Consider the following 26,297-nt stretch of genomic DNA (forward strand, 5'->3'; position numbering starts at 1 on the left):
TGGAGCCAAGCTGGGGACCCCCAGAAAGCAGATGGGCTGATCCTCAATCATCACTGCTCAGGTCTTTACAGGGGCGGAGGTGGGGGGGAAGACAGCTGCCATTAAGGGGGCGCAGCTCCTGATCGGTGAACACGACAGACTCCCCCGCCCATACACACACTCCATCACCGCCCAGCCTCCCCCTCTCCCAGCGTGTTTCCGGGGCGCTCCGCGCGGGCCTCAGGGGACCTTAAGCCGTAGCAGAGGAGGCACGCGGGGCGGCAGGAAGCAGCGAGCGTGAGCGCAAACTGCAGCGGGCCGAGGCGCGAGGAGCCTGCGGCCGGGCGGGGCGGGGCGGGGCGGGGCGGGGCGGGGCCACGCACGCCGCGGGGCCCGCGCTTCCTGCGCCCGTCACGTGACCCGCCGTGTTGTGGTTCCTGCCCGCGTGGGTGGCGGGAGCGCCGCGAGGGCAGGGCGGGGCGGGGCGTGGGGGGGGGGAAAGGGCGGGGCGTCACGTGACGGGGTTTAAATCTCCCGCAGCCCGCCGAGCCGCGGGGGCGCCAGAGGCGCGCGTCGAGCGTGCGAGCGAGTGAGCGAGCCAGCCAGCTAGAGAGCGGGCGGGCAGCGGAGCAGGCGAGCGCGGAGGAGGAGGCGGAGGCCGAGGGCTAGAGAGGAGGCAGTTGGAAGATGGCGGACGAGGCGGCGCTCGCCCTTCAGCCCGGCGGCTCTCCGAGCGCGGAAGCGGCCGCCATGGAGGCCGCGTCGCCGCCCGCGGACGAGCCGCTTCGGAAGAGGCCGAGGTGGGACGGGCCGGGTGTCGGGCGGAGTCCCGCCGAGTCGTGCGGAGCCCCGGCTGCCGAGGCTGAGGCGCCCGCGGCGACGGCCCCGGCGGCGGACGGGGGGACACAGGCCCAGGCGCCGGCGGCGGCCGCACAAGGAGACAATGGGCCGGGCCTGCACGGCCTGCCCCGGGAGCCGCCGGCGGCCGACGACTTGGACGACTTGGACGACGACGACGAAGGCGACGAGGACGAAGAGGCGGCGGCGGCGATTGGGTACCGAGGTGCGCAGGGCGCGGGCGGGCGGGCGGGCGGGACTGCGCATCCCCGCTCCCTTCGTCCGGGCTCCTCCCAGCGGACGCTTGCAGGGTCTCTGGGACCGGCTCGGGCTCGGGCTCGGGCTCGGCCGCCTTCGGCTCGGCTCGGCTCGGCTCGGCTGGGCTGCCGGCCCTGTCGCGCTGCGTCTGCCCGGGGCGGCCTGGCGCTGTGCAGCTCCGCGCTGGGCGCTAACTTTCCTCCTTCCTTCCTTCCTTCCTTCCTCCCGCACCATCATGTTTGTACGAAAGTTTCGTTTGTTTGTTTAGGCCCTCAGCACTTTTTAGGTTTTTTAGGTGTTTTTGTTTGTTCTTCAAGGTAGGGTGTCACTCTAGTTCAGGCCGATCTGGAATTCACAATGTAGTCTCAGGCTGGCCTCGAACACAAGCCGATCTTTCTACCTCTGCCTCCCGAGTGCTGAGTGCTGGGATTAAAGGCGTGCCCGGCCTTTTTTTTTTTTTTTTTTTTGTCTGCAACTTTTACCTGTCCTATTGATATAGCTTTTGCAAACTGACACCTGTGCGGTTTACTTTATTTTTATTTGGATGGGTCGTTTTTAAAGTAAAACTTGAGACAATTTAAAAGACCAAAAACTTCTAAATGGGGGTGCCTTCAGAATTTTCAAAGAACACGACCGTTTTCAAATACATTACCTTTTTGACATACACTTCTTAGCACAGAGCATAGTTATTTTTTATGAATGGGCGTGCCAGGACCTCCAACCACTGAAACGAACTCCAGACACGTGCGCCCCCTTGTGCATCTGGCTAACGTGGGTCTTGGGGAATCGAGCCTTGAACCGGGGTCTTTAGGGTTCGCAGTCAAGTGCTTAACCACTAAGCCATCTCTCCAGCCGTGGGTATTTTACTTTTTATTTTGATAGTTTGTCAGAGTCTGTCAATGCTTTTGTCACATCCGTTTAGTGGACCTTTTGAAAAAAAAATACCGGCTGAGTGTGGTGGCCCACGCCTTCAATCCCAGGACTTGGAAGGTAGAGGTAGGAGGATGGCTTTGAGGCCTCCCTAATACTTCATAGTGAATTCCAGGTCAGCCTGGGCTAGAGTGAGAACCTACCTCAAGAAAACCAAAACAAAACAAAAAAAGATACTGGGTGGGCCGGAGAGATGGTATAGCCCATAAGGCATTTGCCTGCAAAGCCAAAGGACTCCAGTTCTATTCCCCAGACCCACATAAAGCCAGATGTACAAGGGGGCACATGCATCTGAAGCTCTTTTGTAGTGGTTGGAGGCCCTGGCGTGCCCATTTTCTCTCTTCCTCTCAAATAAATAAAAATTAAAAAAAAAAAAACCCTAAAAGATACTGGGTGTTAGGATTTGAGTAAGACAGCCCTTGATATCAACAAACACAGCTTAATAGGCAAAATAAGTTATGCAAAGATACCTTAATGTGCTTTGTGTTATGTAGAAGTACAAAATTACTAGCACCCCAGAGGCTGAGGCAGGAGGATGACCACTTGGAAGGGCACATAAAGAGAAGACCATATTTCTGGGGGTGGGAAAGTGGAAAATAAACATTTTATTTGAGTGACACTCTGGGGCAAATTTCTCTCTTGACAGATTTCATGCAGACTCATTTGTGACAATTTAAACAAGTAGACTACTTTTCTGAGGTTCTGTCCACAGCATCTAAAGCTCTGAAAACATACTTAAGATGACCTACACCTCTTGCACCCACATGGTTTTAGAGTGTGAGTGTGTGTGTGTGTGTTTTGAAACAGGGTCTCACTTTATCATCCAGGCTAGCCTGGAACTCACTTTAAAGCTCAGGCTGGGGCTGGAGAGATGGTTTAGGGGTTAGGTGCTTGCCCGTGAAGCCTGAGGATCCCCGTTCGAGGCTTGGTTCCCCAGGACCCATGTTAGCCAGATGCACAAGGGAGCCCATGCGTCTGGAGTTCATTTGCAGTGGCTGGAGGCCCTGAGAAGCCCATTCTCTGTCTTTCCCTCTCTGTCGCTCTCAAATAAATAAATAAAAATAATAAAAAGAAAGGATCGCGAAGAAAAGGTGCCATGAATTGGGGGGAAAAAAAGCTAAGGCTGGTCTTAAATTTGTAGGCAGTCCTCATGCTCCAGCCTGCCAAGTGCAGGGATTACAGGTAATACAACAAGTCCCACTGCTTTTTCTGTTTGTTTTTGTTTTGTTTTCAAGGTATGGCCTTACTCTAGCCCTTGCTGACCTGGAACTCACTCTATATCCAGGTTGGCCTGAAACTCAGTGATCTATCTCAGCCTCTCCTGAGTGCTGGGCTTAAAAGCATGTTGCCACCAAGCCTGTAGGGTCTGGCCTTTTTTCATTTTTTTATAAGGATCTCACTGTGTAATTCAGGCTGACCTCGAATTTACAACTCTTGTCCAGCCTTGTGAGTAGGTGGGATTATAGGTGTGTACCACCAGGTCCAACCTTCACCTATTTTAGTTGAAGATTATTATAGCAGCTTTTTGATTTCTTTTGCAGACCACCTTCTATTCAGTGATGAAATCATCACTAATGGCTTTCATTCCTGTGAAAGTGACGAGGATGATAGAACTTCACACGCAAGCTCTAGTGACTGGACACCAAGGCCACGGATAGGTATGGCTCAGACTGCACAACTCCAAAACAAATAACTTTTTCTTCTTTTTGTGCTGACCTGAAACTTAGTGTACTGAAGTCTTCCGACAGCTGGAGAGATTGCCTCCAGCTCCTTATGTAGCTGAGTTCCTGATCCTCCTTCCAGGTATACACCACCATGCCTGATTTATGTGGTGCTATGGATAGAACTCAAGATGTTGAACATGGTAGGCAAGCATTCCACTTTATCAAACAACTTCCATTCCCAGCACTGTCTTTTTTTGTATATGTGTTTTTCTGTTTTGTTTTGTTTTTTTTCTTTTTTTGCTTTGGTTTGGGCCTCTAAAAAATTTTTTTTTGGCACATAGGGTCTCATGTAGTCCAGGCTGGCCTCAAAGTTGTATTTTGATACTTTGCCTCCAACTCTGAAGTGCTGGAATTACAGGCATGTACTATCATGCTGGGTTTATATGGTGCTAGAATCACAGGCATGTGCCATCCTACCTGGTTTATATGGACCTGGGGATCAAACCCAGGGTCGTTTGCACAATATACAAGTACTCTATTAACTGAACTGCTTACCCAGATACTTCTATTTTATTTAGTAGCCTTTTGATTTCTCTTATAGACCAAGGTATTTTAAAAGTTTGTTTTTTGAGGTAGGGTCTCTCTCTATCTCAGGCTGACCTGGAATTCACTATGTATTCTCAGGGTGGCCTTGAACTCAGGATGATCCTCTTACCTCTTCCTCCCAAGTGCTGGGATTAAAGGTGTGCACCACCATACCCGGCTTAATCTTTCTTTCCTTTCTTTTTTATTCTTTCTGTCTTTTCTTTTGTTTTCTTTCCTTTTTTCTTGAGGTAGGGTCTCCCTCTAGCACGGGTTGACCTGGAATTCACTATGTCGGTGGCTTTCAACTCAAGGCAGTCTTCCTACCTCTGCCTCCCAAGTGCTGGGATCAAAGGCATGCATGCAGCACCATACCCGGCCAGTCGCCCCCCCCCCCCCCGCCCCCCCCCCAGGTAGCGTGTCAATCTAGCCTAGGCTGATGTAGAATTCACTATGTTGTTTCAGGGTTGCCTCAAACTCTCAGAGACCGTCCTACCTCTGCCTCCCGAGTGCTGGGATTAAAGGTGTACGGCACTACACCTGGCTATAAAACAGTTTATGTGGTTCTCCAACACTTGTTAGGCTTCCCTAGTCTGACTGCAATATAGCACTAATGAAATACTTTTAAACTGCATTTTCTTACCTTATATAAAAAACCTAAATGTGTACCTTTAATTAGTTTAAAGTGGATTGATCTTTTTTTTCCCTTGGTTTTTAGGTCCATATACTTTCGTTCAGCAGCACCTCATGATTGGCACAGACCCTCGAACCATTCTCAAAGACTTGCTACCAGAAACAATTCCTCCACCTGAACTGGATGACATGACACTATGGCAGATTGTTATTAATATCCTGTCAGAACCACCAAAAAGGAAAAAAAGGAAAGATATTAATTCAATTGAAGATGCTGTGAAATTACTGCAAGAGTGCAAAAAAATAATCGTTCTCACTGGAGCTGGGGTATGTAGATGTGTAAAACACCAGGCAAAGGAGAGGTGGTGCATTTCTCTTACTACCTTCCCAATTAAACGTTTTATGGGTTAGAGGGATTTATCTTTAAAGATCATGGGTATCTAGAGCCAAAATCTGTGGGGAGCAGCAATTGCTAAATTGGTTCATTTAAAAACAAAACAAAAACAAATGAACAGACAAACCCAGAAAATATTTAAATATTCTTTTGCCTGTAGCACAAAAGGTAACGCGGAATTAAGGCTTTTGATGGAGATGCAGGTGTGACGCTCTTGCTGGCCTATGTGCAATGTACATAAGGACCTAGTAAAAGATGGGATATTTGGCCATTTTTCAGGGAGAAACCAGGAACCAGACAGAGAAAGAGCTTGGCATTGGGAAGGTAACTTTCCTGTCTTGGATCCATTTGAAGTTAAAGTAGAATAGTAGTTACTTGGAATTTAAACTTGACTCAAGGCTGTTACACATTCTGTTGAGTACTGTGTGTTACACAAGTTACCAGACCAGTTGTTGGAGTAACATTCAGCTCTGTTCTTCTCTCTTTTATTATTTATATTTTATTTTGGTTTTGGTTTTGGTTTTTCGAAGTGTGGTCTTGTTCTAGCCCAGGATGATGTGGGATTCACTATGTAGTCTCAGGCTGACCTTGAACTCATAGTGATTCTCCTACCTTTGCCTCCCCAGTGCTGGGATTAAAGGCGTGCACTGCCGCACTTGGCTTAAAATTTTTAAAAAATTTATTTGGAGAGAGAAAGAGGCACAAAGAGAGAATGAGTGTGCAAGAGCCTTAAACTTCTGTGAATGAACCTCAGGTGCATGTGCCCTCTTGTGCGCATGTGCAACACTGCTTGTGTCTCTGCGTCTGGCTTACATGGGACCTGGACATTTGAACAGGAATTCTTCACTTTGCATATCTCTAGCCCTCTGCTTTTTTTTTCCCCCCAAGTTAAGAGTCTCCTTAAATATTTTTATTTATTTATTTGAGAGAGAGAGGAATAGAGGGGGAGAGAGAGAATGGGTATGCCAGGGCCTTCAGCCATTGCAAACAAACTCCAGATGCACGCGCCACTTTGTGATCTGGTTTACATGGGACCTGGAGAATTGAATCTGGGTCCTTAGGCTTCTCAGACAAGCGCCTTAACTGCTAAGCCATCTCTCTAGCCCCCCACCCCATATGTGTGTGTGTGTGTGTGTGTGTGTGTGTATGTGTGTATGTGTGTATGTATGTATATATATGTATGTATGTATGTTTTCTTTTATTTCTTTGAGAGAGGGAAAGAGGCAGAGTGAGAGAATGGGCATGCCAGGGCCTCTAGCCACTGCAAACAAACTCCAGATGCATGCACCACCTTGTGCATCTGGCTTACATGGGCACTAGGGAATTGATCCGAGGTCCGCTGGCTTTGCAGGCAAGTGCTTCAATTGCTAAGCCATTTCTCCAGCCCTGGATTTTTTAAATTATTTATTTATTTATTTCTTCTTCATGGTAGGGCCTTGCTTTAGCCCAGGCTGACCTGGAAATATGTAGTCTCAGGGTGGCCTTGAACTCATGGCTATCCTCCATCCTCCTCCCTCTGTGTGCTGTCATTAAAGATAGGCACCACCATGCCTGGCTTAAAGGTTTATTTTTGAGGAAGGGTCTCACTGTAGCCTAGGCTGGCCTTAAACTCAAGGAAGTCCTCCTACCTTAGCCTCCTCAGTGCTAGGATTAAAGGTATGTTCCTCCAGCTTTATTTAATACATGTTTTAGTGTATGTCAGGCAGGTGCTGTGCCCTGAACCACATACCCAGTTCCCTCCCTTTTGAGGAACTCTCATGGTAGTCCAGGCGGGTCTGAAAATCTGAAGCTTAAGTAATCCTCGTCTCAGCCTCTTAAGTACGTGGTCCTTACATACCTGCACCATTGTGCTCAGCTTACAATATGTTTGAAGAAAATACAGGAATTTTGGGTCTGAGAGTTAGCTTAGCAGTTAAGGCGGTTGCCTCCAAAGCTAAGGGGCCTTGGTTTGATCCCCTAGGACCCACATAAGCCAGGTGCATGTATCCATCCATACACACACACACACCCACACACACACACACACACACGGGGGGGGGGGGCATTAAAAACTCCAGAAGCATGTGCCACCAGCTTGTGTGGGCCCTGAGGATTTGAACCTGGGTCCTTAGGTTTCAGGGTCAAGCGTCTTAATCGCTAAGCCATTTCTCCAGCCCTTATTCATGTTTGAAATTAAAGTATTTCTGTTCCCCAAATTAAAATTTCTTCAGCTCTTCTGTAAAATTGTATGAAGAACTACCAGGTAGGCTGACATGGTGCCACGTGCTTTTTTTTTTTTTTTTAATTTTATTAGAATGGGTGCCAGGGTCCCTAGCCACTGCAAATGAACTCCAGACACATGTGCCACCTTGTGTATCTGGCTTCCATGTGTCCTAGGGAATTGAACCGAGGTCCTTTGGCTTTGCAGGCAAGCACCTTAACCACTAAGCGATCTCTCCAGCCCAGCCACATACCTTTAATTCCAGCACTCAGGAGGCCAAGATAGGAGGATCACCATGAGTTTGAGGCCACCCTGAGACTACATAGTGAATTCCAGGTTAGCCTGGCTAGAGCAAGACCCTATCTTGAAAAACCAAAAAAATTAAATAAAAACAATTACCAGGTAAAAGGTCTGTGACTTAATTGTGTAAACTGTGTCATGCATATTTCAGGTGTCTGTTTCATGTGGAATACCTGACTTCAGGTCAAGAGATGGTATTTATGCCCGTCTTGCAGTGGACTTCCCAGATCTTCCAGATCCTCAAGCAATGTTTGATATTGAGTATTTCAGAAAAGATCCAAGACCATTCTTCAAGTTTGCAAAGGTATTTCTAGTAGTTTGGCCTCCTCATGAGGAAGTGTTTTGTTCATATATAGGCTAGATAGATTCTCCAACCAAGAGTGAGAGCAGCTGGGCATGGTGGCACTTGCCTTTAATCCTAGCACTTACTTGGGATGTAGAGGTAGGAGGATCGCTGTAAGTTCAAGGCCACCCCAAGACTGCATAGTGAGTTCTATATCAGCTTGGGCTAGAGTGAGATCCTACCTTGAAAACTCACCCACCAAAAAAAAAAAAAAAAATTGAGAGCATCTTGGGTTTAAGGGGGTGTGCAAAGTTATTTGAGAGATTTTTGGTGTACAAGCCCACTCTACCAGAGAGCAGTGGTGCCTTCTCTCTGATGTCTGAGTTTCCTGGCCATTCTGACTTGGTTTTGAGTTCTCCCACTGAGCAGGCCTCATTCCCAGTCAGAGAGCAGTTGGTTACCCACAGAGTCTGCATGCCACTATTACACGAGTGTGTACATCTTGTCTGGCTTGATTTTGTAATCTACAGGGTCCCCTGATTATTCATGCTATTGGTATTTTCTTTCACCAGTTCCCATATGTGGAATATCCACTTTAGCCCAGGCTGACCTGGAATTCACTATGTAGTCTCAGGCTGGCCTCAAACTCAGAGTGATCCTCCTACCTCCCAAGTGCTGGGATTAAAGGTCTGCGCCAACCACACTGGCTATATATAAGTACTATATACAGATTCTATTTAGGAGGGGAAGAGATAAACATTGGTCACTTGTCTATAAAATTAAAATTGAAGTACAACTCTTTCTATATATATATATATTTGTAGCAACTTGTGTTTACATGTTAAAAGACCTTTATAATTACTAATTATTCGTTGCCCTTTATTTCTTATATTGGAAGTGTCTAAAAGAAAGCCTCAGCTTCTTGAAATAATACTTAATAGGTGCTAATTTACACCATATGTCAAGGTTTTGGTTAAAAATGTAAAGACCCAGTCCTTCCTGAGCCTGTCTACAGTGTTATGACAAACAGGAAATATAAGTGTTTGTGTTTTAGGCAGTACTTAACAGCTTTACTAATAGAATTTTTTTGTTTGTTTTTTGAGGTAGGGTCTCACCCTAGTCCAGGCTGACCTTGAATTCACTGTGTAGTCTCAGGGTGGCCTCAAACTCAAAGTAATCCTCCTACCTCTGCCTGCCAGGTGCTGGGATCAAAGGTGTGTGCCACCATGGCTGGCTGAAATTCTTTGTGATAGGTTAAACCAATTGGGGTTGGCATACTATCAAGTGAGTGTCTGTCTCACTGAACCTGGAGCTCATCAATCCAGCAAGCCCCAGGGCTCCTACTGTCTCAGCCTTTCCAGTGCTGGAATTACACGTGTGTGCTGTTACATCTAGCATTTATATAGGTTCTGAGTATCTAAACTCAGTTCTCATGTTTGCATGGTAAGTGCTTTAGTGACTGAGCCATCTCCCCAGACCCAGTTTTCCACAGTATTCCTTCCATCCTGAGCACGGGAAGTCTGTCCCTCTTGTGGTGCCATCTTCAATTTCTTTGTAAAGTTTTCATTGTTCAGGCCTTTCATGTTATTGGTTAAGTTTATTCCATAGTATTTATTTATTTGGAGGCTCTTATGAAAAGTGTTAAATATTCCTGGTTTATTTATTAGCTTGTGCATAGGAAGGCTACAAATTTTATTTTTATTGTTGTTGTTCGTATTACTGGTTTGTCTAGGTAGGGTTGCACTGTAACCCAGGCTGATGTGGAATTTGCTGTGTAGTCTCAGGGTTGCCTCGAACTCGCAGTGATCCTCCTACCTCAGCCTCCCAAGTGCTGAGATTAAAGGCGTGCACCACCATGCCAGGTTATTTTATGTTTTGTATCATGCCAGGGTGGGCAGGCTTTATCCATAGGGCTAGAAAGTGGGTATGTGGTCTACTTTTTGGACTGCAAAGTCTGTCATGTACTTGTTCATGTTTATGACCTTTAAAAACGTAAAGACCCAGTCCTCCCTGAGCCTATCTACAGTGTCATGACAAACATAGGAAATATAAGTGCTTGCGTTTTAGGCAGTACTTAAGAGCTTTACTAATAGAAATTCTTTTTTTTTTTTTCTTTTGAGGTAGGGTCTCACTCTAGTCCAGGTTGACCTTGAATTCACAATGTAGTCTCAGGGTGGTTTCAAACTCAAGAGTAGCCCTCCTACCTCTGCCTGCAGGTGCTGGATCAAAGGTGTGTGCCACCATGCCCAGCTGAAATTCTTTGTGATAGGTTAAACCAGTTGGGGTTGGCATACTATCAAAAAGAAGCCTGCTTCCTTTCTGAAGTCTTAAAAATAATGCATCATAAACTGGGTGTGGTGGCGCATGCCTTTAATCCCAACACTAGGTAGGCAGAGGTAGGTGGATAACCGTGAGTTCAAGGGCACCCTGAGACTATATAGTGAATTTCAGGTCAGCCTGAGCTAGCATGAAACTCTTACCTCAATAAATAAATAAGTAAATAAATAAATAAGTAAGTAAATAGCACCATTATTCCAAGTCTGGGGGGACTATGAACAAAAACTTTACTTAAATGGGGGGGGTTAGAATGATGGCTCAGTGGTTAAAAACCTTGTGGTTCAAGACCTGATGGCCTGGGTTTGATTACCCAGTACACACATACATAAAGTTTCTTTGGTATATAGCCATTCCCGGGAATATATACGTTACCCATAATGCTAGAGCTGAGAGATGAGACAGATTCTATGGCCAATAAAGCCTATTCAGTTTATTGACCTGGTTTAAGTCTGTGTTTCTCACAGATTGCTTACAGAAAAAGATGTGAAGTTAAATTTGCTCTATGAAGTAGGTAATTTAAATAGTATTGATAGACTAGTGTGTTCAAGTGCATATGTGGAATGGATCTTTTGAGGTAGGGCCTGGTTCTCAGCCAGGTTGACCTGGAATTCACTATGTAGTCTCAGGCTGGCCTTGAACTTGCAGCAATCTTCCTACCTTTGTCTCCCGAGTGCTGGGATTAAAGTGTGCACCACCACGCCCAGCCATGAAACAAGATTTTAAGCATTCTGCAGCTGTCATGGTGCCACACACCTTTTAATCACAGCCAAGGTATGGGGATCTGAGTTTGAGGTTAGCCTGGACTAGAGTGAAGCCCTACCTGGCAAAAATAAAACCAGCCTAACAAAAAGATACGAGGATTCTTCTTAGCAGAGTTTGTCTACTTTTGTGGGGGTGAAAGGGATTTGGGGTGCTGGGGAATCAAACCCAGGGACTCTCATATTCTAAGGCAAGTTCTGCACTGTACCATTAGTAACTACCAGCACCCAGTTGTCTTTTTATAAAATTTAGGTGCTGAGGAGATGGCTTAGCAGTTAAAGGCAGTTGCTTGCAAGCCTGTCAGCCCAGCCCAGGTTTTATTCCTTAGCACTTATATATAGAGGCAGGTTCAGTGTGATGCATACTTGCTTTTTGTTTTGTTTTGTTTTTTCAAGGTAGAGTCTCACTCTAGCCCAGGCTGACCAAAAATTCACCCTGTAGTCTTAGGGTGACCTCAAACTCATAGTCATCCTTTTATCTCTGTCTCCAAAGTGCTGGGGTTAAAGGTGTGTTACTACCATGCCTGGCTGTCTCTTCTTTTTATAATATTTTATGTATTTATTTGAGGGAGTGACAGAAAGAAGCTAAGAGAGAGAGGGAATAGGAGCACTAGTACCTCTAGCCAATGCAGACAAATTCCAAACTCATACCACCTTGTGCATCTGGCTTTACGTGGGTACTGGATAATCAAACTCTGATCCTTAGGCTTTGCAGGCAAGTGCCTTAACTGCAGAGTCATCCTCTCCAGCACCCATGCTTACTTTCGTAAAGAACACTAGAATGTTCATATTTGAAATGACTTGTCATATAAAAGTTTTCAGAATAATCTCCTAACTTCTGACTATATTCCTTAGCTCAACCAACGTGTTTAAATTAAGTAATCTAAATACAGTATGCTTGATTAGAAAGTTAAGTGTCACTTGTGAAATGTAGGGTTATAAATAAAGTTCCTTCATAAATTATTCCCAACAATAGGGATTGATTTATGAAAGGATTAAACTACCTTGAATTGTATGCTAGGTTTGACACAGCACATACTGGAGTGTAGTGCTAGATTGACCTTTCATGCATCTTTTTGTTTCTTAACGCTCCTTCAAAATAAGAGGGTGGGTAAGATTACGGAAGTTCATTTAAAGAGGGCACATGGGTGCTCATTGACCATTACTTCCAGTTCTTTGTTACACATCCTCTTTAACAGGGCTGCCAGCCAGCCAGCCACCCACATAAAGGTGGACTGCACTTGTTTGCAGCAGCAAGAAATCCTGGCACGCCTGTATACTTATACACACAAGTGCAAATAGTTAAAAATAATAATATCCTCTGGTTGACCTGCCATGGGTCCCCAGCACCCAGATCTCCTGCTCCAGAGGGTGCTCTGAAAGCTAGGGAGACACGAGATAATTCATCCCTTGTATCTCAGTCAAGGCCCAGGCGAAAACCACAGAGGAAAGAGGAAGTGATCAAAAGAGCTGCTTCTATGGTGAGCCTGACTAGCAGCGCCAGGGTGATGGAGACAGATGCTGAGGATACTCAGCACTCACCCAAGCAGACATCCAAAGGCTCCTAAGAGCTCATCACTGAAGTAGACTTAAAACACACCCACCAAGGCTCAGAGAATTTTGCAGAAGAGGGGACAGAAAGATTGTAAGAGTCAGGGTTGGGATGTCATGCCCAGAGGCATTGCCTCCCCCCAATAACTGATTGCTGCTCCCACAACCTCATGGGTAATACCAGCAGCCCCACTGAGGAGGACCCCTGTGATATGGGAGCAGGGAGGAGGAAAAGATGGTACCAACAGGTAATGTATCCATATAAAATATGTTCTTTAAAAAAAAAATCCACTGATGACTTTGTCTATCCAAGTCTGTTATATTTGGTCAAATCCTGTGGTATTGTTGGGTATGGTAGCACATGCCTTTAATCCTAATCTCAGCACCCGGGAGGCAGAGATAGGAGGATCTTTGAGAGTTTGAGGTCACCCTAAGACTCTATAGTGTATTCCAGGTCAGCCTGGGCTAGAGTGAGACCCTACCTCAAAAAACAAACCAAAAAAGTGGTGTTCCTAATCTGAATGACAAAAAGCATCCTTGATAGGAAACAAGAAAGAGAGAAAATGAGGGAGAGAATGGGTTGTACCAGGGTCTGTGGCCACTATAAATGAACTCCAGATGCACAAAGTGATGTGCATGGGTACTGGGGAGTCAAACCCGGTCATTATGCTTTTCAAACAGTACCTTAATCAAAATTACGAAGTCATTAATGTATGTTCCTTCCCTCTTCCCCACCCCCATCACCTTTTTTTGCGGGGGTGGGAGGGGAGGACAAGGCTTCATGTAACTCAGGCTGACCTCAAACTATTCCTGTGAATGATCTCCCTGCCAAGTGCTAGCAGTACAGCCATAAGCTACCATGCCTGTTACTGTTTTTTGCTTGTTTTGTTTTTCAAGGTAGGGCTTCGCTCTGGCTCAGGCCAACCTGGAATTCACTATGTAGTCTCAGGGTGGCCTCAAAGGCAATCCTACCTCTGCCTCCCACGTGCTGAATTGAAAGGTGTATGCCACCATGCCTGGCCCTATTATTAAATATTTTAGAACTAAAATCAGGCTAGAAAGATGGCTCAGTAGTTCAAGGTACTTGCTTGCAAAGCCTTCAGGCCCAAATTCAGTTCCTTAGTTCCCCATGTTAAGCCACATGTACAAAGCGGCACATACATCTGGAATTCATTTGCAGTGGCAGAAAGCCATGGTGCACCATTTTCTTTTTCTCTCCCGCTTGTAAATAACATTTCAATATTTATTTTGTATATGCACGTGTGTGCAGTTGTGCGTGCCCTGTGTCCATGCATGTGGAGAGTTTTATGTAATCCTTCTGTTTTATTTCCTTGGGACATGGTCTCTGATTGAACTTGGAGCTTGTACTTTTTTTGGCTGCTCTGGCTGCCCAGTTAGCCTGGAAATCCTTTACGGTTACTGGTGTGAGTGACCATGCTTGCCTCTTCATGTGGCTGCTGGGGATCAAGCTAAGATCTTTATGCTCTTAACCTACTGAGCCATCTCCCTAACCCTTATTAGTAAACTTACTTTCCCTTAACTCTGTAGTTGTAATCTTTCTGTCTTGTTTATGCAGACAAACCTGTCAGTATGTGCACATCATGTCCATATTAATAAAACCTAACTATACATTGGTGGCTAGCTTGTTTTCTCTGTTCTGTCATGCATCACGTGCACGTGGGTCACCTTCATTCTCTCAATGGCTGCACAGTTCACTGTAAGCGATGTTCAGTATTTACTGTACAACCAGTTCCCCACTGGTGGACACGTGGTTGTATCCAGGGTTTTTGCCAGCAGTATGGGTTAGAGGATGTATCTGATGGTAAGGAAGTCATTAGAGAGAACTACTGCTTAAATGAAAGAAGTAGGGGAGAAACTTCCTTTGCCATAGTCATTTACTAAATGAAACTGAATAAAAACACTGTCTAGTTGGGAGGACCAAAATTGATACTTTTTCTCTGATCTTTTTGCCATGTGTATATCTGAATTCTTTGTTTTTAAAGAAGAAACAGCATTGAAGCATTATTTGGGGGGAAAAACACACACACAAAACCAGCAACTCAGCATTCATGAGCAAGTCTATACTATGCCAGTATGCCTGTGCAGTGGAAGGAAAACACTTTTGGTAAGGAATTAAAACTTCAGCTTTAAACTTCCAACAGGTTGATATTTATAATGATGAATCAAAAAAAACCTTACAAAATAAGTCTTATGTTGACAGCCTGTACATTTTTTTAAAAGTCACCATACCTTTAATACCTGTATTTTCAGTATAAAGTTCCCCCTTTTTTTCTTAAGGATTTAAAAAAAACTAATTTTCAGAAAACAAAATTTAGATGTCCCAAGGTATGTTATTTCTTGACTTGCATTAAAGTGTTTGTTAACATTTATTAGACATCTTAGTGAGTCAAGGGGCCAAGCTCACTAATTGCTGAGTTTTATTTGTCTAGTCGTAACATCCTTTCTCTACATGTACCACCCATAGATGCTTTAAAATGCTCATGTGCTTTATTTTCTTAATTATAAATGGGGGTTAATCATTTGTGTGCATTTTTGTTAAACCTATACAGGATATCTATTACACTTCATTGGTTAAACTTGCTTCTAACTTCTGTTTCATGTAGGAAATATATCCCGGACAGTTCCAACCATCTCTCTGTCACAAGTTCATAGCCTTGTCGGATAAGGAAGGAAAATTACTTCGCAACTATACTCAGAATATAGATACTTTGGAACAGGTTGCAGGAATCCAAAGGATCATTCAGTGTCATGGTTAGTAGCTTAATAATGGACAAGTATGGCTTGGAAAATCTGTTGCTGCCTAGAACTGAGAATTTAAGCATTATTTATAATCTGATTGCCAGTAACCTAAAGGAATTTAAGCACATTAAGTCAGAAATAGGGCCCCTGAGTCCTCTAATCCCAGAATTCCAGACGTGGAAGCAGGAGATCATTGTCCTAGTCCTAGTGAGTTAAGGCCAGCCAGGGCTACACGAGACCCTCTCATAAAACCACTGCAACTGTTGAACTAAGGTAACTCAGTTGGAACATTAAACTGCAGATTTTTAAAAAAATTTTATTCTTTTTTAAAAATATATTTTATTTATTTATTTGAGAGAGAGAGAGAATAGGCATATCAGGAACTCCAGCCACTGCAGACAAACTCCACATGCATGCACCCCCTTGTTTATCTGGCTTTTGTGGGTCCTGGAGAGTTGAATTGGGATCCTTTGGCTTTGTAGGCAAACACCTTAACCACTAAGCCATCACTCCAGCTCCAATTTTTTTTTTAAATATTTTGCTGGGGGTAGTGTCGCACACCTTTATTCCCAGCATTTGGGAGGGTGAGGTAGGAGGATCGCTGTGCTGTGAGTTTGAGGTCTGCTTGAGTCTACATAGTAAATTCCAGGTCAGCCTGGGCTAGAGCTAGACACTACCTCAAAAAACCAAAAGGAATTTTTTTTTTTTTTTCGGAGAGAGAATATGGGCATGCCAGGGCCTCTGTTCACTGGAAACGAAGTACAGATGCATGTGCCAACACGTGTAACTGGCTTTACATGGGTACTGGGGAATTGAACCTGGGTCCTTGGCCTTGCTGGTAAGTGCCTTAACCACTAAGCCATCTCTGCAGCCCTTAATTATTTTTGAGGTAGGGTCTCATGATAGCCTTCACTACAATCCTCCTACTTCTGCCTCTGGACTGCTGGGATTAAAGGCATGCACCACCATACCTGGCAGTGTACATGTTTTTATAATACACAGTATACATACAACTCTATATATATTTTTTCCTCCTCTTGCCCCCCCAAGGTAAGGTCTTACTGTAGTCCAGGCTGACCTGTAATTCACTGTGGAGTCTCAAGGTGGCCTTGAATTCACCATGATCTTCCTACCTCTGCCTCCCAAGTGCTGGGATTAAAGGCGTGCGTCACTATGCCCAGCAAATGTATTTTCACCCTCTCATTTCTGTGAGTCTCCTGAAGTCTCTGGTGTTAAAAGCAAGTTCTCCTATAATGAACACATATGTTTTGGTTGTTCAGGTTCCTTTGCAACTGCATCTTGCCTGATTTGTAAATACAAAGTTGACTGTGAAGCTGTACGAGGAGACATTTTTAATCAGGTAATTTAAACATCCAGTAAGAAAGTTATAATTGAGAATTCTGGTGAAGTAGAGTATTTTGATAAGTAGAATATATTTCCTCCAAGATAAGGATGATGGTGCACACTTGTAATCCCAACATTCAGGGGATCGAGGTAGGAGGTCATGAGATTTAGGCCAGCCTGAGTTGCATGGGAAGACTTGTTTTTCCCCTGAATTTTTCTAGGTAAGGTTTCACTCTAACCCAGGCTGACCTGGAGCTGGCCTCAAACTCATAGTGATCCTCTTGCCTCTGCCTCCAGAGTGCTGGGATTAAAGGTGTGTGTCACCACTGCCAGGCTCCCAACTTTCTCTTCTTATTTGCGGGGCAAGGGGAGGGAGAGATTGAGGAGAATGGGCTTCTCCTGCTGTTGCCAATGAACTCCAGATGCATGCACCACTCTGCATCTGCCTTTATCTGGGCACTGGGGAATTTAACCTAAGTTTTAAAAAAAAATTTAACCTGCTGTCGTGGTACATGCCTTTAATCTCAGCACTTTGGAGGCAGAAGTAGGAGAATCACTGTGAGTTTGAGGCCACACTGAGATGAATCCCAGGTCAGCCTGGGGTAGAGCAAGACCCTACCTCGAAAAACTAATAAGAAAAAAATATATATTTATTTGCATGCAGAGAAAAGAGCGAGAATGGACGCACCAGGGTCTTCAGCCACTTACAAACTACAAATGCATGTGCCACTTTGTACATCTGGCTTTATGTGGGTATTGGGGGATTGAACTCAGGTTGTTAGGCTTTGCAGGCAAGTGCCTGATCTGTTGAGCCATCTGTTTAGCCCTGAACTCTATTATTATTTATTTGTTTAAATTTTTTTATTTTTATTTGAGAGAGAGGCAGAGAGAGACAGAAGAAAGGAAGAAAATGGGTGCACCAGGGCCTCCATCCACTGCAAATGAACTCCAGACGCGTGCGCCACCTTGTGCAGCTGGCTAATGTGGGTTCTGGGGAAACAAGCCTCAAACTGGGGTCCTTAGGCTTCACAGGCAAGCACTTAACCACTAAGCCATCTCTCCAACCCTATTTTGGTTTTTTGATGTAGGGACGTATTCTAGCCGAGGCTGACCAGGCATTCACTCGTTTGGCTCACCTCAAACTCACAATCTTCATCTCTGTCTTCTTAGTGCTGAGATTCAAGTTTTGTGCTACCACACCTTTTATCCTTCTGAAAATCCTGAATGTGATGTCCTTCTGTACAGATAAAAGAGCAGCATGGGGGCTGGAGAGATGGCTTAGTGGTTAAGGCATTTGCCTACAAAGCCAAAGGACCCAGGTTCACTTTCCCCAGAACCTACATAAGCCAGATGCATAAGGGACTGTTCGTTTGCAGTGGCTACAGGCCCTGGTATGCCCATTCTCTCTCTCTGTCTCCTATCTCTCTCTGCTTACAAATAAATAAAATTTATTTAAAAAAAAACAAAAACAAAAAAACAGCCGGGCATGGTGGCTCATGCCGTTAATCCCAGCACTCGGGAGGCAGAGGTAGGAAGATCACAGTGAGTTCAAGGCCACCCTGAGACTACATAGTGAATTCCAGGTCAGCCTGGACTAGTGTGAGACCCTACCTTGAAAATAAAAATAAAAACAAAAACAGCAACATGGGGGCTGGGGAGAGAGAGAGAGATGGCTTAGTGGTTAAGGCATTTGCCTGTGAAGCCCCCACTAAGTGGTGTGAGCAATTACAGTGGTTGAGGTCTTGGTATGCCAGTTCTCCTTTTCTCCTCTCTGTCAAAAAATAAACAAACAAACAAAGCCAGCATAGGGCCAGGCATGGTGTTGCACAGCTTTAATTCCAGCACTCAGGAGGCAGAGGTTGTAGGATAGCTGTGAGTTCCATGTCTATGTAGTGAGTTGCAGGTCAGCCTGAGCTAGAGTCAGACTCTACCTTAGAAACAAAACAAAATGACAGCAAAAAAGGCAGCATGATCACTTCCTGGGTTTCATTTTGTGCCAGTAGAGTTGAATATTACTTACCCTGAAGTTATATTCAGTTTTCTTGGCTGTTCAACTATAGCCTTTCTGTTTTCTGGAATAATTCTAAAATATGTTCTTAGCAACTGTGGGAATGCTTACGGACTGTTTCTAACTTGACCTCCTTCCACTTGCCCATGTCAATGCGAACCTGGAATGTGCAGGTAGTTCCTCGATGCCCTCGATGCCCAGCTGATGAACCACTTGCTATCATGAAACCTGAGATTGTCTTCTTTGGTGAAAATTTACCAGAACAGTTTCATAGAGCCATGAAGTATGACAAAGATGAAGTTGATCTCCTCATTGTCATAGGGTCTTCCCTGAAAGTCAGACCAGTAGCACTAATACCAAGTAAGTTGGTGATTTGGCGGGAACATTCTGCATATGCCCTGGGTTGTGAATTTAATCTGTGAATAGACCCTGGGGACTTCACTCACTTTCTTCTGTTTATAGTAGTAAAGGTAACAAAGACAGAGTTGAAATATGTTCAAAGCAGGGTCTCATTCTATCCTAGGCTGACCTGGAACTCACTTTGTAGCCCAGGCTGGCCTTGAACTCATGGCCCATTATCCTGAATACAAACTGTCATTTTCATTAATCTTTTTTAATTTTTTTTCCTGGCTTTTCGAGGTAGGGTCTCATTCTAGCTCAGGATGACCTGGAATTCACTACGTAGTCTCAGGGTGGCCTTGAAATCACTGCAGTCCACTTACCTCTGCCTCCCATGTGCTGGGATTAAAGGAATGTGCCTCCACACCTGGCTCATTAATCTTTATGAATCAGTGTGTCACCTAAAGCTGACATGGTGGTGCACATCTTTAGTCCTAGCACGACAGGCAGAGACAAGAGGGATCACCATGAATTCAAGTTCAGCCTGGGCTGGAGTGAAACCCTGCACCCCCCACAATCTTGAAGGCTTTTTGAGCCAAATGTGGTACATGCCTGTAATCTCAAGTCTCTAGAAATAGGGCATCACTGTAAGTTCAAGGCCGGGCTGTGCTACCAGAGTAAGATAATGTATCAAAAGGCATTCTTTTAGTAGCAAGGTAGTGTGTTGATGGTAGGTAAGTCATTTCTTGAAAACGTTAAACAAGCTTATAAAGCTGATGGTAATACTTTCTAGCTCAGGCTGACCTGGAATTCACTATGTAGTCTCAGGGTGGCCTCAGACTCACAGCCATCCTCCTGTCTCAGCCACCCAAGTGCTGGGATTAAAGACATATGCCATCATGCCAGGCTTTTTTTTTTTTTTTTTTAACATTTCCATCAAGTCATACTAACTCATTTAGTCCTCACCTCAGCCTTGTTGGAAAGCAAGTTTGTTGTCCCCATTTCCCACAGATCAGGAAACAAAGAAAAGTCTGAGGAGTTCTTCAGGAGCAGAACCCCAGAGGCTTTGGTAGTTTCATCTGTTCACTAGATAGCACCTATGGGATGTAATGACCATACTAGTGCAAGGTTGCAGGTCTTTGGCTTTTCATGGTGCATTTGTTGTGGTTTTAATAGCTTCCCTTCTAGCTTTCTAACTTTTTTCACCCCATTTTTAGGTTCCATACCCCATGAAGTGCCTCAGATACTAATTAATAGGGAACCTTTGCCTCATCTGCATTTTGATGTAGAGCTTCTTGGAGACTGTGATGTCATTATTAATGAACTGTGTCATAGGTTAGGTGGTGAATATGCCAAACTTTGCTGTAACCCTGTAAAGCTTTCTGAAATTACTGAAAAACCTCCACGAACCCAAAAGGAGTTGGTTCCTTTATTGGAGTTGCCACCAACACCTCTTCATATCTCAGAAGACTCAAGTTCACCAGAAAGAACCTTGCCACAAGATTCTTCAGCGGTTATTGCAACAAAGAATAAAGTGGACAGTTTGGATGTGTCTGAGTCAAAAAGTTGTGTGGAGGAAAAATCACAAGAAGTACAGTCGTCTGCTAGGAATGCTGAAAGTATTACTTTGGAAAACTCAGATTTCAAGGATGTTGGTTCCAGCACTGGAGAGAAAAACGAAAGAACTGTGGTTGCGGAAACAGTGAGGAAGTGCTGGCCCAATAGACTTGCAAAAGAGCAGATTAGTAAGCGGCTGGATGGTAAGAAATGCTGTTGAATCATTTTGAACGTGTAATAGTGTTATATAGTATTGGTAAGAAATTAGCCATTGGTTGGTTGTTGCTGGAGGTTAACCCAGGGCAAGCATTTGACCACTGACCTGTACTGTACTCCCAGCCCTGACTGGGATTAATTTAAGTGTAAGTCAGGTCTTGCCTTACATCAAGAGTGCTGACTTTTAAAGATATTTTTATTTTTAAAAAAACATTTTAAAATTTGTTTTTCAAGGTAGGGTCACGTTCTAGCCCAGGCTGACCTGGAATTTAGTCTCAGGATGGCCTTGATTACCCCCTGGCCTTTGTTTTATTTATTTGAGAGTGAGAGAGAGAAAAGGCACACTATAGCCTCTAGCCACTGCAGATGAACTCTAAATGCATGGGCCACCTTGTGCATCTGGCTTACATGGTTCCTGGGGAAATCAAACCTGGATCCTTTGGCTTTGCAGGCAAGTGCCTTAACTGCTAAGCCATCTCCAGCTGTTTTTGTTTTTTTCTTTTTATTTATTTATTTTTTAATTTGAGGCAGGGTTTTACTTTAGCCTAGTTTGTCTAGAACTTACTCTAGCACAGGTTGATCTCAAACTTGAGAGATCCTCCTACCTCAACCTCCCCAGCGCTGGGATTAAAGACATGAGCCACCACACCCTGCCTTTAGAGCTTTTAACAACCTATGTATACAGATTCTAAGTCATGGGTTTTTTGTATTACATTGCTGTTGAGTTGTAGCTGGTAGAAATTAAGATTTGGGTGCTTACTGCAGATCAGTTACATAGAACTGATCATCTCAGGATATAGGAACTATTACTTCTCTGCAATAGGTGAGGAAAGCGAGGTCAAATAGTCCTGACTTTGAGAAGTCATACTGGTTTGGGGAAAATACTAATTTAATCAATGTAAAAATATGCTGTATGTTTAATTTAGGCTTAACAGTTTGCCCCATCTTAGATCATTGTTTCATGCTTTGACTATGCTTGGTGGTCAATTCTCACAGTTGTACACTGGCCTCAATCCAGTGTGCCACGTGCTACTGAGGTTATAGGCATGAGCCCAGATGGCCTAGTAGCACAGGTGTACCAAGTATTCCAGTCATTTGCAGTAGGGAAATTATTGCCAAGTGCTGAGATTGTAAGTGTGTACCAGTGAAGCCACTTCATTGAACCCGGGGCTTTCTGGATGCTAGGCAAGCACTTGACCAACTGAGCTACATCCCTAGCCTTTGTAAACAAGTATTCCCCAGCAAGGCACTGTGCTAAGTTCCCATTCATCTGTAACTTACAGAACGGGTGCTGGATGGCTTTAATTTGTAGATGCTGCTAAAGCAGAATAAAGTGCTTCATTGGTTTTAAGCACATACTCAAGTCAACCAACTGTAGCTTAAAGGATAGTGTTAAATTCTCTCATATGATAAATCAAGCCTCCTGGCAGAATACAGAAGTCAACAAATGGCTGTTTAGTAAGGTAACTGAAGCTTCTCCCTGCACAGAGAACACACATACACAGTGGTAATCTTGAACATGGGATTTTCCTTGAGTGCTTTATACACTTTAGTTTTCTGGGTAGATTCTTACTAGCTCAGGCTGACCTGGAATTCATTATGTAGTCTCAGGGTGGCCTCAAACTCAGAGTGATCCTCCTACCTTTAATCCCAAGTGCTGGGATTAAAGGCATTCACCGCCATGCCTTTTTTTTTTTTTAATTTAAGCGAGAAAGGAAGGATGGGCATGCCCAGGGCCTCTAACCACTGCAAATGAACTCCATACACATGTGCCGCCTTGTGCACATGCTTAAGTGGGTTCTGGAGAATCAAACCTGGGTCCTTTGGCTTTGCAGACAAGCGCCTTAACTGCTAGGCCATCTCTCAAGCCTTCATACACTTAGATTTCAGCAAGGTTGCTTTCTTAAAAGCCAGGCATGGGAATCTCAGTAACCAGGAGGTGGAGGTAGGAGGTTGGCTACAGAGGGAGAGGCCTTTTTCAGTCTGCCAACAAAACTACACAGGGGCTGAGTGTGGTGGCACACATCTTTAATCCCAGCACTTAGGCAGAGTGGCACATGCCTTTAATCCCAGCAACTGGGAGGGAGTGGTAGGAAGAATGCCATGAGTTCAAGGCCACCCTGAGACTACATAGTGAATTTCAGGTTAGCCTGGTCCAAAACCAGACCCTACCTAGAAATAACCTCCCAGCCCCTCAAAAATAAATACCATTTGTGTTACTGTGTTTCAGGTAATCAGTATCTGTTTTTACCACCAAATCGCTACATATTCCATGGCGCTGAGGTATATTCAGACTCTGAGGATGACGCCTTGTCGTCTAGTTCATGTGGCAGTAACAGTGATAGTGGGACATGCCAGAGTCCAAGCCTCGAAGAACCCATGGAAGATGAAAGTGAGATTGAAGAGTTCTACAATGGCTTGGAAGATGATGCTGACATACCGGAAAGAGCTGGAGGTGACCAAGAGGCAGTGGATGAAGAAGCTGTAACAGTGAAACAGGAAGCAACAGATGTGGACTGCCCATCAGAGAAATCATAATGTAACTGCTGCCCAGGCACAGGGATTGTCCCACCAGCATTAGGAGTGTCAGCATGTCAGAATGAATGTTTACTTGTGAACTCAGCAAGAAAACCAGGAAGGGGTCATATTTATGAACTGGTAAAATAAGATTTTTTTCTCATCGGTAATTTTAAAATTCCATTGTTGTCTGTACACTCAACACTAACTTTTTAAAAAGGTACTAGGTATCTCATCAGCTGTTGGTCAAGACTTCTTTTGAAGGTTCATGTGTATGATACATCCATATGTATATACTACTTTGTTCTTATCTAGTGACTTTGAACATTTACAGTTTTCAAAAAGCCATTGGAATGTTAAATTAATGTAAAGGGAACAGCTTATCTAGACCAAAGAATGGTATTTTCACACTTTTATTTTAACATTGAGTGGTTTGGAGTCCTCAAATTCTGTTTTGAACTTTTATTTAGCACAATTACTTATTTTTAAACACTGGCATTTTCCAAAACTTATGGCAGCTAACTTTGTTAAATCACAAATGAGTTGCAATGTGAGAAGTCAGCAACATGCGGGAGAGCACTTGGCTGTCTTTACTCTTCTTAAAGTAAGACTTGGTGCTAAGAGTTTAAAGAGTATTTGTGTCCTTCAACTGAAGATGACTTGTACCTCCTGCAGACATGTAGGAATGTCGGGCACCTAAGACTAACCTGATAGAAACAGTGCTTTGGAAATGTTTCAGTTGCTTTAGAAACAATAGTGCCTGCCTGGATCCCCTTAGTTTATGAATATTTTGCTATTGTTTAAATGCCTATCACTGTGGTAGAGCCCGCATTGATCCTTTCCCACAAGTATTAAACTGCCAAGATGTGAATATGCAAAGCCTTTCCGAATCTGTAATAATGGTACTTGTGCTGGGGAGAGTGTAATATTGTAATATTGACTGTTTCATGAGGAAAGCAACAGGTCCCTGATTACAGTTCCAAAGTAACTCAACCAGAAAGTACGTCTCCTGTTGAGAGGACTTAGTGTAATGAATACCAAACTGCTAGCCTAGTATTATGGAGATGACACAATGTAATAGTAAATGAATAAAACTAGTTTTATTTAAAAGCTTAGCCTGCCTTAAAACTAGATAACAGTTTTCTTAACTGCATAAGCTTCTAGCCTTTCAAAGAAGTTCATACTTTATAAATTGCACAGTAAGCATTTATTTTCGTTTTTTTTAACATTACTCCCAAATTATATTCCTGTGTTGGCTTCATATTTATTACAGTAAAAAGGGTTTGACGTAGCTGTTCTTTATGCATAAAATACCCAGCTAGGACCATTACTGCCAGAGGGGAGAGAAGTGTTGAATGGCCCATTTCCCTGCCTAAAATATCTCACTCTCAATTTATTTGGCTACACTAAAGGAATGCAGTATATTGTTTTCCATTTGCATGATGTGTTTGTGCTATAGATGATATTTTAAATTGAAAAATTTGTTTTAAATTATTTTTACAGTGAAGACTGTTCAGCTTTTTATATTGTACAGACTTTTATGTATCTACTGGCATATGTTTTGTAGACTGTTTAATGACTGGATTATCTTCCAACTTTTGAAATACAAAACCAGTGTTTTATACTTGTACACTGTTTTAAAAGTCTATTAAAGCTGTCATTTGACTTTTTCTTTTAACTTATATTATTGAAGATACAAGAGTTTTAAAGTTATAGAATTTATAATTTCAGGTCTGTATTAGATGTGTAGGGTCTTGCTCTAGCTCTCAGGCTGACCTTGAACTGTGCCTCCCAAGTGCTGGGGATTAAAGATGTGTGCCACCACACTCAGCTAGATGTCTCCTTATCCTTACTTCCAATGTCTCAATATCCCAGCCATTATAAAGCCAGGGAAGACAGGTCCTAAGAAGGTCCCAAGGTCCAAGGTCAATGGTCCTGGTGATCTCCTTAACCTTTCTCATGGCTCCTAGCTTCAGCACTGACCAAGAACTAGAAGATGCCAGAATGTGCCCTTTGTAATATATGTGTATAGTGAAGGTGGCCTTGACTGCACAGGTGTTGGTACTCTAGAGGTTACCCTGTGCTCAAGCAGCCAGAAAATTCAGGTGATAAATTTGCAATGAAAGTCTAAGCAGTGGCATCCATGTGCATTCATTCACTACTTTATGCTGGTATTGGGGAATCGTCAGGCTGTCAGGCCTTGCAAGCAAGTGCCTTTAAGCCACTGAGGCATCTTTCCTTAGGGTTTTATAACCCACCAAGCTTTATTAGATGTCATTTTAAACAAGGGGGATGTGTGTATATCAAGGGGACAGCCAACAGCCATGGTGGAGTGTACCTTTAGTCCCAGCAGAGAAGACTGCTAAATTCAGGGCCAGTCTGGGCTAGAGACCCCCTTCCATCCTTGCTCCCCTCAAAAGAAAATTCAAGCAGAAGATTATGGCTCTTGCAATTGGCCACTGCAAGTTCAATGCTAGCCTAAGCAGTGTTGGCCACTGTTTTTCTTATGAAACATACATGTGATATCTCCTTTAAAATATCTGGTCTTGGCTACTGTTTCACAGGTCACATTCATACGTGCAATGACAAAAGTTACTAGTGGCTAGGCATGGTAACCAGCATGAGAACCCCCCTCCCCCAAAGGTTACATTTATTCAAGGAATAGTATAACAACATGTACTGTTTAGTGGCACATGCCTTTAATCCCACCACATGGGAGGCTGAGGTAAGACAGCCATCTGAGGTTGAGGCCACCCTGATATTACATAAATTCCAGGTCATCCTACCTTGAAAACACACAAAAAACATTTACCTTTGTGCATCTGGCTTATGTGGGATCTGGAGAGAATG

The 26,297-nt window shown here is 43.9% G+C and overlaps 1 protein-coding gene across 2 annotated transcripts; it reads left to right on the forward strand.

The window, feature by feature from the left end:
- Positions 1-625: 625 nt before the first annotated feature.
- On the forward strand, positions 626-25,118 carry Sirt1 (sirtuin 1). 2 transcript variants are annotated; one of them, XM_045137655.1, is made up of 9 exons: positions 626-1,042; positions 3,546-3,662; positions 4,969-5,210; positions 7,929-8,081; positions 15,331-15,478; positions 16,747-16,826; positions 18,992-19,178; positions 20,375-20,917; positions 23,161-25,118. In XM_045137655.1, exons 1-9 carry the CDS (start codon positions 667-669, stop codon positions 23,466-23,468), a joined length of 2,154 nt encoding a protein of 717 aa, XP_044993590.1. In that variant the 5' UTR covers positions 626-666; the 3' UTR covers positions 23,469-25,118. The 2 variants fall into 2 exon arrangements, with proteins under 2 accessions (XP_044993590.1, XP_044993591.1); XM_045137656.1 differs by lacking the exons at positions 626-1,042; positions 3,546-3,662; positions 4,969-5,210 and adding an exon at positions 14,710-14,831 and having other exon boundaries at positions 7,949-8,081.
- The last annotated feature ends 1,179 nt before the right edge of the window (positions 25,119-26,297 follow it).

Source organism: Jaculus jaculus, chromosome 18 (genome assembly GCF_020740685.1).
Source record: "Jaculus jaculus isolate mJacJac1 chromosome 18, mJacJac1.mat.Y.cur, whole genome shotgun sequence".
Lineage (NCBI taxonomy): Eukaryota > Metazoa > Chordata > Mammalia > Rodentia > Dipodidae > Jaculus > Jaculus jaculus.